This window comes from Arachis hypogaea, chromosome 9, assembly GCF_003086295.3.
Source record: "Arachis hypogaea cultivar Tifrunner chromosome 9, arahy.Tifrunner.gnm2.J5K5, whole genome shotgun sequence".
Taxonomy (NCBI): Eukaryota; Viridiplantae; Streptophyta; class Magnoliopsida; order Fabales; family Fabaceae; genus Arachis; species Arachis hypogaea.
This window is the reverse complement of record NC_092044.1, coordinates 108,538,155-108,555,947: the sequence shown is the minus strand read 5'-3', so window position 1 is coordinate 108,555,947 and position 17,793 is coordinate 108,538,155. Positions and strand designations below refer to the sequence as shown.

Here is a 17,793-nt window from a genome sequence, read left to right as displayed (position 1 = left end):
TCTTTTTCCTGTTTTTCGTTTCCTTTCTTTCCCCTTTCTGAACATAGGTTTAGAGATTTAGGGTAATAGATTTAGGAATTTAGTAAAATTAGAGTTTTATTTGGTAATTCTAGAGTTAAGGTAAAATATATACAAGTAATATAATAATTGTATAAAATATTTGAAATAGAATGATAATTTAGGGTTCAAATATAATACTATAAAAATTAATTTCGGAACACATAATTTTATTAATTTATCAATGAGTTCAAATAATTATTTCTAATTTAAATCATAAAATGAATATTCTAATCATTTTATGAAACACAGGTTAAATCTAAAATAACTATTGCCTATATTAAATTATATGACCTTTTATTATTTTTCTATTACCAAAACTTTAATTTTAATTTGTATAAAATAATTAATTATAATAAAAATTGTATATAACTATTAATTGCCTTAAACTTAAAGTATTTATAAAAGTGTGATCTCTCATTTTTAAATAAATTTTTTAGATATATTCTCTTTTATTTCTATCTATGAAATAAATAATGTCTAAAATAAAATTCAAAATTTTAAAAATTCAAATCTATTTTGTTAATCTTAAAATTTTGATTATTAATAAAAATTATGTATTATTTTTTAAAAGAATATAAAATAATATTTACCATTTTAAAAAATTAATGAAAACAAACAATATGTAAAACATTTTATTTTTTGAAACAAAATAAAATTATTTTAAAAAAATACATACACAATTTTTTTTATTCTTAAAGTGTTTAATATTTAAAAAAAAATTGTTATAAAATACACTTATATTTTGTGACAAACAATTAACTTATTATAAACAATATTGAATTTTGTGATAAATTAATTTTTTGTTACAAAATATTTCGAATTTTTGCAACTTCTTTTTTTTGTTACAAAATATTATAATATTTTGTAACAAAACACCATCTCGTTACAAACAAAAACTAACGTAATTTATAACAAAAAAATCACGTTATTACAAAATATTATCATGTTTTATAACAAAACATTATTCTTTTGTAACAATTATCAATTATTATTATAAAAAATTATTTTTTTTTGTAAAATTTTATGCAAAATTTTTGTTATAAATCTTTCGTTTTCTTATAGTGACGTAACAATCTTCTATTCTTAGTATATGAGATATACCTTGGATATTTTTACAAAAAAATATAAAATAAAGTGTTAATCCAAAATATTAACCTTTTAGTATTTCTCACTTAAAATTAAAATTATTGGTGCAAATAAATTGAAAAATATTACATGTTCATGACATGAAAAATAAAAAGGAGGAGAAAGATATACATAGATATAAATTAGACAATAAAAAATGTTAAACAATCATTTTTTTTATTAAGTCTAACCAAGTCAAAATTTATAATATGAGCATTTTTTTATTTTCTTTCTCCTTTTTTTTATTATCATCTCCTCTTTTTCTATTTTCTGTCTTTTTTTTCTCTTCCTTTTTCATTATCATTATTACCATCATCATCATCTTTCTCTTTTTTTTTTCATAGGTTTTTTTGTTTGACACTCTCATAATTTTTATTGTTTTACTTTTTAAAAAAATAAAAAAATAATAAAAAAGTTTATATAACTTTTTATTTTATTTTTTATTTATTTATTTGACAATAAACATAAAATAAAAAATACGTCACTTTATAAATAAAAATATAAAAATTCTACACAAATAAAATAGAAAAAGGAATAAAAAAGAACAAAATAAACTGTAATATCAAGTTAAGAACTTTAAAAAATTTTAGTGTCAAAATTAAAAAATTTTATTTTAAAATTATAAATATTTGCGTCATGGTAAAAAAATTTTAACGGTTATTTTTCATGCGAAAGAAAAAATGTGTGTATCGTGTGCATATCTATGAGCAATTTTTGTTGGTTTAATTTTAAACTTAGTTAATAAAAATAATTAAATGTATAACTAATAGATTCAATTGATAAAATAGAGTACACATTAGATAAACGTGGACGATACAATTAACAGGTTAAATTAAAACAAGGAAAGACATCTGAGTGATAATGAACAAACATGCACTATATAAGATTTTCACCATTCATTCGGAAAGAAAAATGAAATTGAATTATATTGCATTGAAGGATCGGTTACGTTATTCATTCTTAACCATAATTAAAGTCGGAACCTGAGGCTCCAAAGTCGCTATCCTTTTCTAGCTTCCTTCTGTTTCGCTCTTTTCAGTTTCACTTTGATCACCTTTCGGTTTGTGCATCTCATAATTCTCCAATCATAATAATAATAGTAATAATAATCCATATCGATGGGGGAATCATCGTTGATGCACAAGATCCATGACTCTTCGTCGGCATCGTCGTCGTCTAGCTCAGAGGATGAGAAGAGGCCGGCGTTGGCACGCCAAGCCGCCACTGTGAAGGCAAAGGCGAAGGAGAAGGCGATCCATTACAAGGCGGAGGTTAACCGCCTCTTCGGCCGCGAACAGCCCGTCCACAAGGTCTTGGGAGCTGGAAAGGGTAACTGATGACTAACTCAGATCCGATCCTAATATTTTGATGGATTAGCTGTTAAACAAATTTGTTGTACGTGGTGCAGCGGCTGATATATTTCTATGGAGGAACAAGAGAAGCTCAGGGATGGTACTTGGTGCCGGCACCATGTTGTGGTTCTTCTTCGAGAGAATGGAGTACCATCTCATCACTTTCATTTGCCATTTCCTCATTGTATCTCTCGCAGCTCTTTTCTTGTGGTCCAATGCTTCTGTCTTTATACACAAGTATGTATATATATATATGCCAATTCTTTCTCTTTCTTTCTTATAATGAACTCTATTTTAATTTCTTCAAATAATTAAGTAGGGCTCCCGTGCAAGTTCCACAAGTTGCAATCCCCGAGGATTGCCTTATTCACATAGTCAAAGCTCTGAGATTTGAAATTAACAGAGCCTTCCTTCTTCTCCGAGAAATTGGAACTGGCCGAGATATCAAAAAATTCCTTACCGTACGTAATTTATTCATTTCTCATTCAGATTAATTAATGCATTCTTCTATTCAAGCTTTCTCTATGCATGTCATATCCCATCCAGGTTGTTGGTATATTGTGGCTCATCTCACTTGTTGGGAGCTGCTTCAACTTCCTCACCTTGTTTTACTTATGTACGTTAATTATCGAGACACTCTTTTCACGCATTATTTGCTCCTACATATATATCGTAATTAATATTCTGAGTGTATGATACACAGGCTTTCTATTACTGTTCACATTGCCACTGGTGTATGAGAAAAATGAAGACCAGATTGATGCACTAGCAGAGAAGGCAATGATTGAGATCAAGAAGCAATATGCGGTGCTAGATGCTAAGGTCTTGAGCCAGATACCAGTGGCCGGGTTCAAAAAGGATTAATTCATTACAATAATAACATATATATTTCTTCTAAGTTTCTCTCACTTCATACTGTCTTCAGATCCCAAATTTTTTTTCAGGATTTATTTTCGGAGGATTGTCTTGGATTCATTCTGTATTAGTTATCTTATATAAATTAAATGTGAAGGTTAATTATATGGCATGGCAACGGTACAATTAACCACCTAGCTAGCTAATAGCTAATAGCCTTTGCCCATGTAGGTAATGCAAGAGCATGTCATTATATATCCAGGTCCAGGATAACGAAATTCCTATTGTTTTTGTTTGTCTAAAGGGAGAGGAATAAAAATAAAATTAAAAAAAAATTAATACTAGGTGCTGGTGCTCTATAATATATTTTATCTTGCCATGCATGTTGTATGTTTGAGATAGATGGCGTTATCATTTCCTCCGTTTTCTTAATAACTCACATGATACCAGCCACTCTAAAGTAGCTCTCTTCTTAAAAATTGATTTTATCTATTTCATTCTTATATATAACATGAAAATGACAATAGTGGGAAGGTTATTCTACTAGAAGTCTTTGGTACTAATGGGTTGTGAGATAAATCGGAGACTTACAAAACAAGACACTTGTCGGATTGTCTTGGAACAGTAGGGTGGTACTTGCAAAGATATTTCAACGTCCAAGTCAGAATGAATTTAAGAGGTATAAAGTGTGTGAAATAAGTGAGTATATCTTGCTCTCTTTATATAATTTGTGGTAATTATCTTATCTTTGTTTAGCTAAGATAAGAGATGAATTTGAATTTAAATATTGGATTAGGAAAGTTATCTATTCGTCTTTGGACTGTAAAAATGACCCAATTTTACAAATATCGAGTTCGGTGACCATTTTGAAAAATGACCCGAAGATCGAATCTGAAACAATTATCTATATTATTTTTGCGAGTAAACTACCATTTCTACCCATGAAAGTTGAAGACGCTGACATATCTACCTATAGAAAAAAAATACTATTTGTAGCCATGAAATATGGGTTCCGCACAACAGAATTATCCAAAGACTAAAAAATTACCTAAAATCCCTAAATTACCCTTATCTTCACCACCACTTTTCTAATCTCAAATCCCACCACCATCCCCTTCACCTAACCACCTTTCTAACCCTAACCCTCTTCACCCAGCCACCACCCCTTTTTCCTCCAAAATTTACACACGGAGACATTACACACACCCCACCCGAAGAAGAAGAAGAGAAGAGGAGGGGAGGGAGACCGCACTGGCAACGTGGGGACTCGCCGCCACTATCGCATCATCGTCACCGTTGTTGAGGGAGCCCGAAGAGGAGATGCGAGCTAGAACCAAAGAAGGGGCAGCTGTCGCCGCCGTCGCGTCTTGCTGTTGCAGGTTCCGTCGCGTCTATCGCCGCCATTGATCAAGTCCGTCCCTGTCGTTGTTGCTGGTCTGGAAATAAGAGAGCATGCAAGAGATCGGAGAAGGAGGAGAGGGCGACGGCGCCGGTGGGTGTCACTGCCACCATCGTCATCGACGCTTTTCAGTGAGGGAGGAAGAACTGTTTTTTCTCTTTACTTTTTCTATTGCTGTTGTTATTGCTGCTTTATGTGAAAAAGATGATGATGGAGGTATAGTGGTGGTGGTGGTGGTGATGGTAGTGATGAAGGAAATGAGGTGGTGGTGCCTTTGAATTTAGAGTTTGGCTCAGGCGAGGACGAGTCAGGAAAGGAAAGAAGGAGGGGTGGATAATGCGAATGATGATAAGGGTAATTTGAAAATTTTATGTAATTTTTTAGTGTTTGGATAATTTTATTATATGAAACTCATGTTTTATGGGTACAAATAATAATTTTATTTTTTTATAAATAGATCTGTCAGTGTGTTTAATTTTTATGGGTAAAAATGGTAGTTTACTCTTATTTTTGCTATTGAAGATTAGATGACAATGAAGGAAGTCAATAGAAGAGCTGAGAGGCGGAGAGTGTGGACTGTGGAGGATATCGTAGTGGAGAAGAACGGCATAAGAGAGTAAAATAAAGTCAATTGAGGTTATCTATAATTCTATATTATTTTCACAATTGAAGGTTATGTATAAGTTTATTTATAAAAGATAAAAGTGAGTATTTTTGTTTAAAAAGAATGCGAGTGATACAATTTTTTATATCAAGTTGTGAAAGTTACGATATCGAATTTCCTATATACAAATATAGACCATGAAAAAATTTGTGCAAGAGTAGGCTCAAAGATTAATTTTGCAATATATAGGGTGCCCGTGTAAATATGTAAATAGCATGTTAATGTTGAAATACTTTGCCAAATACGAACGTTCTCCTCTCGCGGCTCTAGTTATCTGGCCAACAATTAGTTGCAACCATGTCCCAGTGTCGAGATCGCACACCCCATTTCACAAACGTATAATAATGCTATATGACCAATAAATTAGAACATTAATATAATATTGATCCCTGTTTGATTTGTTTGTGTGTATTAGTCTATGATTGTTCTTAATATACTACTGTATTAGTCGCAAACTATTTGTACGCATGAATTCATGTGTAGTTATTAAATAAAAATTTGATATTAGATCTAGGTTTTTGTTTTTTGGGAAAAAAAATATTCATACACCGAATATTCTTGATACCTATTGTTCATACCCTGATCCAATGATAAGGTCCAGGACCTAACGAAAGGCCCAATCCAAAGGATTGAGCCTTACACTATACCGACCTACTCCTGACGAAGTCGGTTCTCACCACGACTTATCCCAAAGAAGTCGGGGACGAAGATTGGCTAACAGATAAACACTCATTCAAATGAGTAACTGCCCCTAAAATCTCTCTACCCACTTCCAGAGGCTATATCGTAACCTCCCTAAGATAAATGGACGGTTATATACCCTGAAAAGTGGAACTACTCCAACGGTGGTTATTGGTTCACCACTATAAATACACTAACCCCTCAGGTATCTCTAAGCTCCAATACTCTCTAGACCTACTTACACCCTTGCTGACTTAGGCATCGGAGTGTCTTTGCAGGTACCACCCCCATTCACTCGTACTCACAAGTCGGGCGGAAGCCTAGGAGCGCCATTCTCTTCGAAGGTTTCCCTCCACAAGCATTTGGGCCAACCTAACGAGTCAAGTCCATTATCTCCGGTTACCCAACGTAACACCTATATAAAAATACAGTTATTATTTATTAATTGTGTAGTAAAATTATTTTTTAATTAACAAAACAAAAAGAATACATTTTAATTATTAAAAAAAATACTAATATCAAATCAATATTTATTATAAAATATATAAATATAAAGATTTTATTTTTTGAACATTCATTTATTCATCTTCGTAAAAAATATAATACACTCAACATAAATTCATCAAATTTAAAATATAAAAAGATCACCCTTTTTCAAATATATTTAAAAAAATTACATAAAAATTTTCTAAAATTTTTTGAAAATACTCTTTGTATTTTGGATATTTTAGATCTTTTAATAGATAAAAAAATTACATTTTTAGTTGTCTTTTCATTGTTGATAATTAAAATTTTTTAAATAATTATTTAATTAAAAAGTCAAAATAGCTAACTATTCTCAACTTTTAACTTCTCATTATTCGTTAACTATTAGCTGACAGAATTCATCATCTGGAGCCATCACTTGCCAAGTTGCCATAATTCGACTCTTCACCTCCTGTGGCAAGGGCATCTGCAACCCCATTGGCACTTCTTTGGATCAAATTGATTGAACCTCATAGACCAAGGCTGACGATGTTTCATGCCAAAAATCTTCCCGCTAATATCTCTCTCTCAATGATCTAAAGGCACCCTCCAATGGCCAAGTCTATGACCTTGTATTTTCTTACATCTTTGGTAATGCCCATAACCTAGAAACTGGTCCTCCTTCTGAATCACTATCACTGTCTGAGGAAGATGTCAAGGATAGAGAATCATCAAGAACATATTCCACAACCTGCAATTAATAGGTCTACATTCGTTAATATATAAGGTTATATATATCAACTTTGCAAAATACCAGCCAACTTTAAAAATAATTGGTACTTTCAGAAACATCTTTAGCTTTTTAAAGTTAAAACTTAGAAGCACAAAAAGTTTGGTCTTACAATAATGCCAATGAGATTATGGCTAAACAATGCAGTACAAACCTGGAATGGTGTTACAGGCTTGATTTCCTGAACTTCGGAGATCATTCCGCTATGTACATTAGGGCATTTTGAGTTATTTAGCCAAACTACTGTTCTGCAGTTTACACAGTATCCGCGATTGGTTGTTAATTTCTTTGCCAATGCTCCTGCATCGGAGTAGACTGATTAACATAAGAAGAAAATATGAGGATTTGTGTTTATCTTAATGAGAGAAGAGAAAGGGTAGCTTCTTCATAGTGTGACAAAACATGACTGCGGAAAAGTAATGAAATGAAACTCATTACTCCTGACAATATCTGAAGGTAAAGGATAAAAACATGAAGAATGCTAGAGGGCCATCAAAATTTATAGTTTTTGTTCATCACTTGGCAATCAATGTTTAAAAGTATGGGATAAAGTATGTTGTTGGATTACTAAATTAAAGAAATTAACTTGATGACTAAAAACAATAAATTCTTATGATCCCCTAGCATTTCTCTAAAAACATTTGACAATTCGAGTAAAATTACATCGCATAGTGGGAAATAAATAAACACTGGGTTAATTGGTTTACCCGTGTATGCTCTATTGACTGCCTCTTTCCAGTCAGTAATGCTTTTTGTATCTGTGAGTTCCTGCAGATGCCTCTTATTACGATCTTCAACCCTATTTATAAGCTGCTGTTTAGCAGCATTGCCATATAGCACAACATACTGCAACTCCCACAGATGATTATCATTTGCAGCTAAGTTCCATGACCTGAAAATTGCAATATCATGTATCCATGAGTTAACAGTGAAGCAATATTGATGATAAATTTAATTTCCAGACTAAGCAAACAAAAAGATATCAATATCATTGGTAGTTATTGTTTCAGGAATGACATGCTCAATCACCAAGATGAATGATACATGACGAGTTGATGCAATATATGTCATGAAGGTAGGAGAAAAAAAGTATTACCCGCAGACTAACCCCACCGAGACCAAAGATTGCATATCGAGAAAACTGAAAATGTGCACCAGAACATCATGCGGCAGTTGGAACGAATCTGAATTACAGGATGGGGAAAGCTTCATAAAGACATGATTTGTTTTCATTCTTCAATGGAATAAACAAAGCTGTTTTGCAATGTAATCTGACCTTTTTCTTCCTGATGCTGAGGTTTGCTGCGCCTCTTATGAGCAACCATGGCGAGCTTAAATTCTTTTACAGCCATATTCCTTTTTTGCTTTGGCAGTGCAGCTTCTACACTCTGAAGAAGGAAATGGACTGCAGAAACGGCACTCTGAGTCTGTATTCTAGAATTAGAAGAGCAATAAAAAAAATTATGATAATAATAATAATAATAAGAAGAAAAGAGATGTGAGAATGCCTCTCTACTAATACAACTTAAATTCCCAACAGTATTACTCGGTAACATTCAATAATAGTTCTCAATATCTTGGCAATGACATAAAAAATGTTATTCTTGAAAGCATAACAATAATCACCTAGGAAATTATAACAATAAACAACCTTTTTTCATTACAAAAGCACATACGAATTTCTCCATATTTTAACGAAAAATAAAAATATAAATTTCAAGAATTATCAGCTTGAACTTGTCTATCAAGTTGATACAAGAATACTATTGAAAATCATATATCCTGAATTCCATTCAATCTCAACAAGTACCAAAGTTTCAACTTGAATGAAAAGCAGAAGAAAATGAACAGAATTAATGGTGTTGACATACTGAGGAAGGAGGCGAAAGGCGGCGAGAGTGTCATGGAAGATGATGGATTGCAAATTCTTTGGGAATTGAATGTAAGCCTCCCTTAGAATGAACCCAATTTCTCTGCACGCAATCGGGTATCTGTAGATTTTTGGGAGAGACTCTCTCAGCCCCAATTTCTCGTACCTCTCTATTTGGCTTCTCATGTTCATGTTCTCTCATCAATTGCAAGAATCAGACACAATCTTCTATGGTTCTGCTGAATTCGGGGACAACCTTCTTAGGGTTCCGTTTCGCAATCGAAATCTACCGCCTTTTCTACGTTTCCATGAACGGCTATGATTTTACTAAACTCAAAATTGGAAGATTTTTTTTTTTTTTTAAAGGGGTAAATAACTAAATATAAATATTTTTCTTTCCTTTTTCAGCGTGGCTTAAGGATAAGGATGGGGAATTAACTTACAGCATTGCATTATTGTCTTCCTTAATGGCACCCAAGCTAAAATGGAATACTTGTGGAACCAAGTGCTGAAAGTTTGAGCACTATTCATTTTTAAAGCTTGGAGAACTACTCATTTTTAAAGGATGGATCTCAACAGCTATGTTGTTATTTATTTACTTTCATCGTTGAGCGTGTTTATTTAATATTTATTTAAGAAAACTAATATTACTAACGGATTATACTAGGTAACTAATAACTTTCTTGAACAACATGAACAATAAACTTTAAAATTAGCTCAATTTAAGTAAAACATTATACACTCTAAATTACTCACCTAAATCTTAATATTAGAATAATCATCCGCACATCTATTGAATTAAACATCCGATATATCTATTATTCACATTGTTTAATATTTTCATTCTCTATCTATATTTTTTCATTACTAATTTATTATACGAAGAAATAATAATTCAGACATTTCTATTTAACATGATAGGATTTGGTTGAAATGCATTTATTGATGTACAAAATACTACTATATTACGTTGTTCTTCATTGTTAATACATACAAAATGCACATCGTGCTCCTACACTTAAAAACGGCATCGCATTTGACACAGAATATAGATCCCTAGAGAGTACATGTGGTGAATGATCCCTGGTTTGCAGAGAACCCACACACAAACCGAGAACCCTCTACCAAATTTGATGCATATATATTCTCCAATAGCTCCTTGATTTGATGCTACAGTTGAGCATCTTTGAGTTGAATTTCTCATGCTGAAGAGTTATTTGTATTCCCCTGTTCCAAGTTATGCACTCACTGGCTTTACCACTATCTATAGGAAATAAGTGAGTTGCTCTTTCTTCCTTGAACCTCCTTCTCCATACAAATCATTCCACTGCTTCAGCTCGCTCATTATTGATCCTTCTGCAGCAAAACTTGCAGCCACCTGCATTTGCAGTTGCAGTTACATCTATCAGACAATTTCTAACCTATGTGATGCCAAGAAAGTGAGTGAAAAATGATCAGTATGCCATACCTGATTCTTTGCCTTTCTAATGTCTTCCATGGTCAAAGGCCTCAGGGTAACTGATTGACCTTTTTTATCCTCTGTAGCATTGGACATATCTTCTGAGATTTGGCCTTGTGCCGCTTTCTTCTTCCGTTCCTGAAATAAGGTGCAATGGGGTTATTACTTATCAGCTAAGCACAGCACACAGAAAATACTTATTGAGAAGTGAGTTGGCAGCTACCACTTCCTTCATGGTCTCCTGCTTGAGTAGCTCCCTAACAGGCCGATAAGCCGCTGTCATGCACAAATTCTGTTCCCAGAAATGATTAAGGTCAATAGATTGTCCTAAAATCAAACAAATTAGAGTCACCAACTAACAAGAAGACAAACCTTAAGATCACTCCCGCTATATCCTTCCGTCATAGCTGCAACCTCTTTGAAGTCTATATTTTCATGTTTTTCCTTGCTTAGAAGAGTTTTCAAGATGCCTTCCCGGTTTTCAGCAGATGGAAGACCAACCATAATCCTGCGCTCGAACCGTCTTATAATAGCCTCATCGAGATCAAATGGCCTGTTGGTTGCAGCAAGAACCAGAATCTGCTCACTAGGCTTTGTCAATAGTCCGTCCCAATGAGTCATGAATTCATTTTTAATCTTCCTCATTGCCTCGTGCTCTCCGGCTCTGTTACGCTGCCCAAGCATGCTATCAACCTCGTCAACAAAAATAATAGTTGGAGCAACCTTTGCTGCAAGCGTGAACAAAGCTCGAACATTCTTCTCATCTTCCCCAAACCACTTTGAAGTTATGGTGGACATTGACACATTAATGAAACTTGCACCTGCTTCATTTGCAATCGCCTTTGCAAGCATTGTTTTTCCTGTACCAGGAGGCCCGAAAAGCAATATACCTCTACAAGGCTTTAGAAGGCCACCTTTGAAGAGATCTGGTCTTCTAAGGGGAAGCATCACCGCCTCTTGTAGTGATTCTTTAATCTCATCCAATGCACCAATGTCTCCAAATGTAACCCCTATCTCATTTGCAGGTATCACCTCTGGTCTTATTCGCTTCTCGAACTCATTGTCCGGAGGAGGTTCCTGTAAGCATGCAATTCATTGAGAAAAAAACAACTAGTTTCCAAGTAGCTAGCTATTAAGATATTTGATCATACAGCTGCTTTTGCAGGAGTGCTATTCTCTCCATCCTTCTTTGTTACTGGGTTAGATTTCTCTCCCTCGCTTTTTTCAGGTGCTTGGGCATCGCTCTTTGTATCATTCTTTGCACCAGTACCATCTTCTCCGGCATCATCCTACCAAATCAATGAATACAAGTATGTAACCAATAATCCTGGATTATTCTTTGAACCACTATCTATGAATATAGATGTGAACGAACCTTGGTCTCATTAGTTTTTGTATTATCCTTTCCACTGACTTTGCCTTCCTGGAACAGATTCAGCGCCTGACAGAGACTGCGCGGATCCAATATCAGTGATGAGAAGGAAGAGCTTTCTTTCCTTTCAAAGAACCATTGATCAGTAATAGCATACTTACCTCTTAGCCGATACAACTAGCTTTCCGTTCCGGTATTGTGGATCCTTGGTATTCATCAAATGATAGGAAACTGCAGATGCCACGACTTCCTCAATGTAGTTACTGAGTAGCATAGTGTCAGAGTGGCAGATTGAATGCAAGTCATCACAATCGATGCCACTTGTTGATAGAACTTCAGCAATGTGGTTTCTGTTATCTTGAAACTGAAATACTTTCATGTCCTCTTCCAGTTGGGCTTTCCAGTTGCCAGATTGAGTCTCATCTTCAGGGGGTTTGATCTCAATGTTGTAAGGAAATAATATACCTAGCCGTTCATCAACTTCTTTACAGCAATCTGAATCCACCACTTGGGAACCAAGTATCAACACTGACCCTGTCAGTTTCTTCATTAGCCTTTGCAACATACTATACATCGTCGGCAATCGAAGGAATAGCTTATCAACATCCCTGATATATAGAACAATGGCACTAGTTTCTGAGACAGAAACCAAGACCTGCAAAAATTACATTAACATAAGTATTTAACACAATATAACCTCAGCTTTATAAGTAAGTTTTCAGTGATGAAATGACCTTGTAAAGTGACTTCACAAATAGCTTTTCATCAAAAGAAACATGGTTTGTTCGCTGCAAAGAACCTGTAAACCCAAAAAAAAAAAAAAATGAGCAGTAAGAATCAGAACAACATTGTAACTTGATGAGTTAGCAACGAAACAGAGCACCATTTAATTAGCTGAATTACAAGTTTAAGGCTAAGGCATTGTTTTAGTTGCAGTATTATGAATATTGATGTATGGCATTACAAGTAAAAATAAAAAATGAATGTTTGAGAAGGAGGAGTATGACTAAAATATAGGAAATAAAGGCTAAAAGAACATTTTCTCTTTCAAGTATAACCTGAATCATTTGGACCAAACAGGGAGGTAGTTATATCAGATGAAGAAGAGGAAGTCCTTCGGAGCTTTGAAGCATTGTTAAAATTTTCATTTCCACCGCTACTTTGTCTATTTTCTTGTCCGCTACTACGATGTCGACGATGACTACCTGCATTGCAAATATCAATCAAGATACAGTGAAGTAGGAGTTACAAATATAAAGCTAGCAGCATCTAAGTAAAGTTCAAGAACGAAATAAGAGAGAAAAAATTTTAGAAACCTTGAGAACTTCTTCCTTCAGTACCTCTACTTTCGCTTGCTGACGGGAGGAGTGAAAAGTTACTAAATAAACCAGTCATTCGCTCCATAGTTACCTCGGATAGGGACCTTTTCAAACACTATGAACACAAGCAAATGTGTTAGCAAAGTCTCACCATATAGATACACAGAAACAGTTCTTAATGCAGAGCACAATATACACAATACATAAATAAATAATGTAGTGCATGCAAAACTTACTGATTCTCTTCTAGAGCATCCATATTTGCTCTGCATCTGTATAACGGAAAAACAAAAGGTAGATGATATGCATTTCATAATTCAAAGCGAAAAAAGTGAGAATCTGTAAAAATAATCACCTTCAAAGAGAATTCAGTAATATCTAGCAGCAGCAACTTGGAATCAAAAAAGTGTGCTAAAGCTTTGACAAGCATTTGCTGGTAAATTTCTTGAAAAGTTTAAATGCAACTTGTGTTAGCCATGTCAAATCAACTTAAGAACCAGAAAGCTTTTGAATGATTGACAAGATAGAAGTTGAACATAATATACCTGCAGGTCCGGAGAGCAAAATAGCTCTGCTTACTGGTGAAAGGTTCCTCATGTGTTTGGAGAAGTGTTGTTGTTTTAAATGAACATATCCAGCACTTGTCAACAAAACTCGAGTTTTCTCACTGTCATTGCAGGCATCATTAACATTTGGCCCAATCAGGAAAATAATGTTAACCTCAATATATGGCTTTGAATATCAGCTAGCGCAACTCATGACATGCAACAACTCAAAAATTGGGTAAGCGAATATTTGTTCAAATAATATCATGAAAGTGACAACAAATTTCTTTCAGTTCTCATCTGTTGTTTTAACGCAATAGATATTCGAAAAAGCAACCAAAAGAACAACACATTGAAAAGCCGGATCGAGCTTGTGCCAACAGAACATTCATGATAGTTTGTGAGGTAGGGCTGGTGAACTTGATGGTGAAAACCTTGAGATAAATCTCAAAGATATATGAGAAGAACCCGTCATGCAAAAAGCTAAATTTATAAATACCCGAGTATTCAAAGAAAATTACCATGAAATACGTATATAAAAGTGACGTGCCATTCTTCAAGGACAAAATGTGCAAGAAGCCAAATTTGAAAGAGAGAGATGCAGAGAGTGAATGAATAAATTACCTCAAGTAATAAGGGAACTCGTCAAAAGTGACCTTGCTGTTCTTTCCATCAATGATCTGCTTCTTGAGCTCCTGAACAATCTGTTCCCCAGGAAGCTCATCAGAGTCATGGCTCCCTCCTCCAACCCATTTCTGCCCTGAGCTCAATCCCAACCCAACACCCAACCCAACCCCAACAGTCAATGCAGACAACAGCACGTGCTTCTGTTCCATCACAACAACAAACAAATAAACACAACCAAAGACAGAGAAAAAGTTTGATTCTTTAGGACCCTTCCAATTGTTTCTCACCAAAGGGTATCAGAATTATTGATCAAGTTCATATATTGATGAAGGCATATTTGGATATTGGAGGAAATGTTGGGGACAAGAAAAGTATGTATGCATGCATGTAAGGGGAAGAAGATAATAGATAGATATGTCCGAGGAGAACGTTGGTGTGAGGGATTTGTGGCTCGTGCTATATATAGCTTCCAATGCTATCACCGTTAAATTATACGTTGCCGGGAACCAAATACCACAATGTCTTTAAAAGTAACTAAATAATAATAATAATAAAGGAAAAAAAAATGGAAGGATCAATTCTTGCTACTTTCCTAAATTCCTGTTTACTGATTTTTAGGTCTCACAATAAACTAATAAAGTGCTGATCACTGCGCACAGGCGTGTTGGTACCACCAAAATTGGACGAGTTTCTATAGTTATTAGTTACATTGTTAGGTACAGTATCTTTTCTCCTACTGCTAATACCATCTTTTATTTTATTGAGAACATTGATTAGCATTTACAGAATCATTAAATACATAATAAAAATATTATAGTATATTTTTGTATAAATATATATGTTATTTAATTTATTTTAATTATATATTTTGTATCTTAATATATATTTTATATGAATGTTTGAGATAATACTCAATTTTATCCTGAATTTGCGATGGACCTCAATTTAATTATAAAGTTTTAATTGTATTGTTTAGTTTTTAAATTTTAGTAACGTGACTTATTTTAGTCTTTAGAATGATTTTCGATTCCCAGACATAATGGAATCAAAAATAATATTGCAAGTAGTGTTTATTAATTTTTTTTTCTAAAAACAAGTGTTAAGACGTTTTTTTTTACTATTTGATTGTCAAAACTAAAACAGTTTTAATTTAAAAATTCTAATATAATATTTGATTGTTTATGTCACATTTTTATTAATATTTATATTTTAAAAATTAATTTGAGTCGCGCTTATAAAATTTAAGAATTAAATAGATGTCATTAAAATTTAAAAATTAAATTAAATTTTTACATATAAATTTAGATACTAAATTAAATATTAATTAGATTAATTTAGTGACTAATTTTTTTTATACAACTAGCACGAATGATACGTAATTAATGTGATACCGCATATAACATTAACTTGTAGCGGGATTGATGATTTATTTTCATTATTTTAAGAATTTTTTTTCTTTTCTTTCCTTTAGCAAAAAGCCAAAAAAATCAAGAATTGTACTAGGATGAATTATTTTCAATATTTATATAAACTTTTTAATAGAGTAGTTATCACATTATAATGGAGTTACATTAGGGGGCACAGTAAACGGGTGTATGCTTGGCAGTTTTATCCACCCATAATGTCTATTTTTGTCATAGCTTGGGCGTAACATACTAACATCTGATATCAATTTAATTTATTATTATTTACAAATATTTTTACCAAAATGTTATTTTTATTAAAAATTTATTTATTTTATATATGGTGGGTAACTCTTTTATTGTGTTAACTAGGAGGCATGGACAGAGCTACATGGAGAGAAAGGGGGCAACGGCCCCAAGTTTTAATTTTTATATGTAAATTATATGTAAATTTCAGTTTAATTTTCTTTAAAATTTTATTTTAATTTTATTTTATTGTGTAAATATTTTTTGCCCTCCTCTAATATTTCATCTAGCTCCGTCTAAGAGGTGCCATAGCTAATGAACCCTAACTAATATGACATTTGTTTTCTCTTTCCAAGTAAAAATATTTAAGTTCGAACAATCGAACCTCACATGATGTAATGTCAAAAAAATAATAATAGAAATTAAAAGGTGTAATTTATTTATGATTTTACATATCATCATTCTAACCTTTATATCTACCATACCAAAATTTCCACCCTCATGATATTATCCTAAGCATTTAGGATTATGGTATACATTTACGGATTTTGTAATATTTTCTCAAGTTTGGTATTATTTTATTATGATTTTTACCTTTTGTTTGGCACAAAATCATTTTGGCTTTTTTTGCCCTTTAAAAATATGTCATGGAGTGAAATTTAGTATGGTTGACAAGTGTTTTTTTTTTTTTTTTCGATAACTAACCCACACAAAATCATTTTGTCCCAATATAGTTACTGTAAACTATGATAATGAACACATAAGGATATATAACTGGATAGATAAGGCACTGATCAAGTAAAGCTAATAATTAATGCATTTTATATATGAAAAGAATTTTAAAAATATAGTAAAGTTAATGCATTACAAAAACAACAAAGTCTTGTCCCACTAAGTGGGGTCGGCTAAGTAAAGTTAATGCATTAATTAATTATTTTAATACTACAATGTGATATGCAGAACACGAAACTCAGAAACTGCATAGGAATTTAACTATAGCTGCGTCAAGTATTCCTCAGTCTATTCCCATTTGCTTGCTCATTATATTTCCACGCGGGATGCGATTGTATTATTAATTATTCATATACTTATATTTTCTCGCATGTCGTTTTCTTTAAGAGTCTACTAGTGATTTTCCCAGTAATTTACTTGCAAATTACTTGAGTTTTCTAGTTTGTACAATCATCGATGCATTGAGGCACACGTCAAAGGGCAAACCTCAGGTCAACGAGATTGGTCTTTCTGAAGTCAAGCTCAAATATTTTACAATTAACACTTAACGTACACTTTCGTGTATTTTTTTATTTTATTTCTCTCTTTGGAATCTAAAATATGAACTTAATAGTTAAATTAATTCTTGAAATATAGATTATTTAATTTTTAAAATATTATATTATTTAAATTAATTTATAAAAAATATAATTTTAAATTAATTAATTTAATTTTTTTATTAATTCAATATTAACATATCACGTTAAATACTATATAAGTATGATGATATGATATGTTAATAACTAGAGACAGAATTTAGTGTAGTTTAAAGAAAGTAATGATCTCTTTT

At 32.9% G+C, this 17,793-nt stretch overlaps 3 protein-coding genes across 6 annotated transcripts; 1 reads left to right on the top strand and 2 right to left on the bottom strand.

Moving 5' to 3' along the window:
* Nucleotides 1–2,208: 2,208 nt before the first annotated feature.
* Nucleotides 2,209–3,736, top strand: LOC112711597 (reticulon-like protein B1). The gene is made up of 5 exons (XM_025764280.3): nucleotides 2,209–2,514; nucleotides 2,594–2,774; nucleotides 2,857–2,998; nucleotides 3,084–3,153; nucleotides 3,241–3,736. Exons 1-5 carry the CDS (start codon nucleotides 2,304–2,306, stop codon nucleotides 3,399–3,401), a joined length of 765 nt encoding a protein of 254 aa, XP_025620065.1. The 5' UTR covers nucleotides 2,209–2,303; the 3' UTR covers nucleotides 3,402–3,736.
* Nucleotides 3,737–5,938: 2,202 nt separating this feature from the next.
* Nucleotides 5,939–9,764, bottom strand: LOC112711595 (F-box protein At5g52880). Of its 3 annotated transcripts, XR_011866043.1 has the most exons (7): nucleotides 9,263–9,748; nucleotides 8,668–8,825; nucleotides 8,488–8,575; nucleotides 8,099–8,283; nucleotides 7,546–7,691; nucleotides 6,980–7,352; nucleotides 5,939–6,551 (listed from the first exon to the last, which is right to left on the bottom strand). XR_011866043.1 is itself a non-coding variant. In XM_025764278.3 (6 exons), the coding sequence occupies exons 1-6, from the start codon at nucleotides 9,451–9,453 to the stop codon at nucleotides 7,242–7,244; spliced, it is 879 nt and encodes a 292-aa protein (XP_025620063.1). In that variant the 5' UTR covers nucleotides 9,454–9,764; the 3' UTR covers nucleotides 6,764–7,241. The 3 variants fall into 3 exon arrangements, 2 of the variants coding, with proteins under 2 accessions (XP_025620063.1, XP_025620062.1); XM_025764278.3 differs by lacking the exon at nucleotides 5,939–6,551 and having other exon boundaries at nucleotides 6,764–7,352; nucleotides 9,263–9,764; XM_025764277.3 differs by lacking the exon at nucleotides 5,939–6,551 and having other exon boundaries at nucleotides 6,764–7,352; nucleotides 7,546–7,706.
* A 420-nt stretch (nucleotides 9,765–10,184) lies between these two features.
* Nucleotides 10,185–15,246, bottom strand: LOC112711594 (uncharacterized). 2 transcript variants are annotated; one of them, XM_025764275.3, is made up of 14 exons: nucleotides 14,581–15,246; nucleotides 13,957–14,078; nucleotides 13,767–13,855; nucleotides 13,648–13,683; nucleotides 13,409–13,526; nucleotides 13,151–13,297; nucleotides 12,827–12,891; nucleotides 12,254–12,747; nucleotides 12,096–12,171; nucleotides 11,872–12,009; nucleotides 11,093–11,797; nucleotides 10,944–11,012; nucleotides 10,730–10,858; nucleotides 10,185–10,639 (listed from the first exon to the last, which is right to left on the bottom strand). In XM_025764275.3, exons 1-14 carry the CDS (start codon nucleotides 14,790–14,792, stop codon nucleotides 10,526–10,528), a joined length of 2,514 nt encoding a protein of 837 aa, XP_025620060.1. In that variant the 5' UTR covers nucleotides 14,793–15,246; the 3' UTR covers nucleotides 10,185–10,525. The 2 variants fall into 2 exon arrangements, with proteins under 2 accessions (XP_025620060.1, XP_025620061.1); XM_025764276.3 differs by having other exon boundaries at nucleotides 13,433–13,526; nucleotides 14,581–15,015.
* Nucleotides 15,247–17,793: the final 2,547 nt, after the last annotated feature.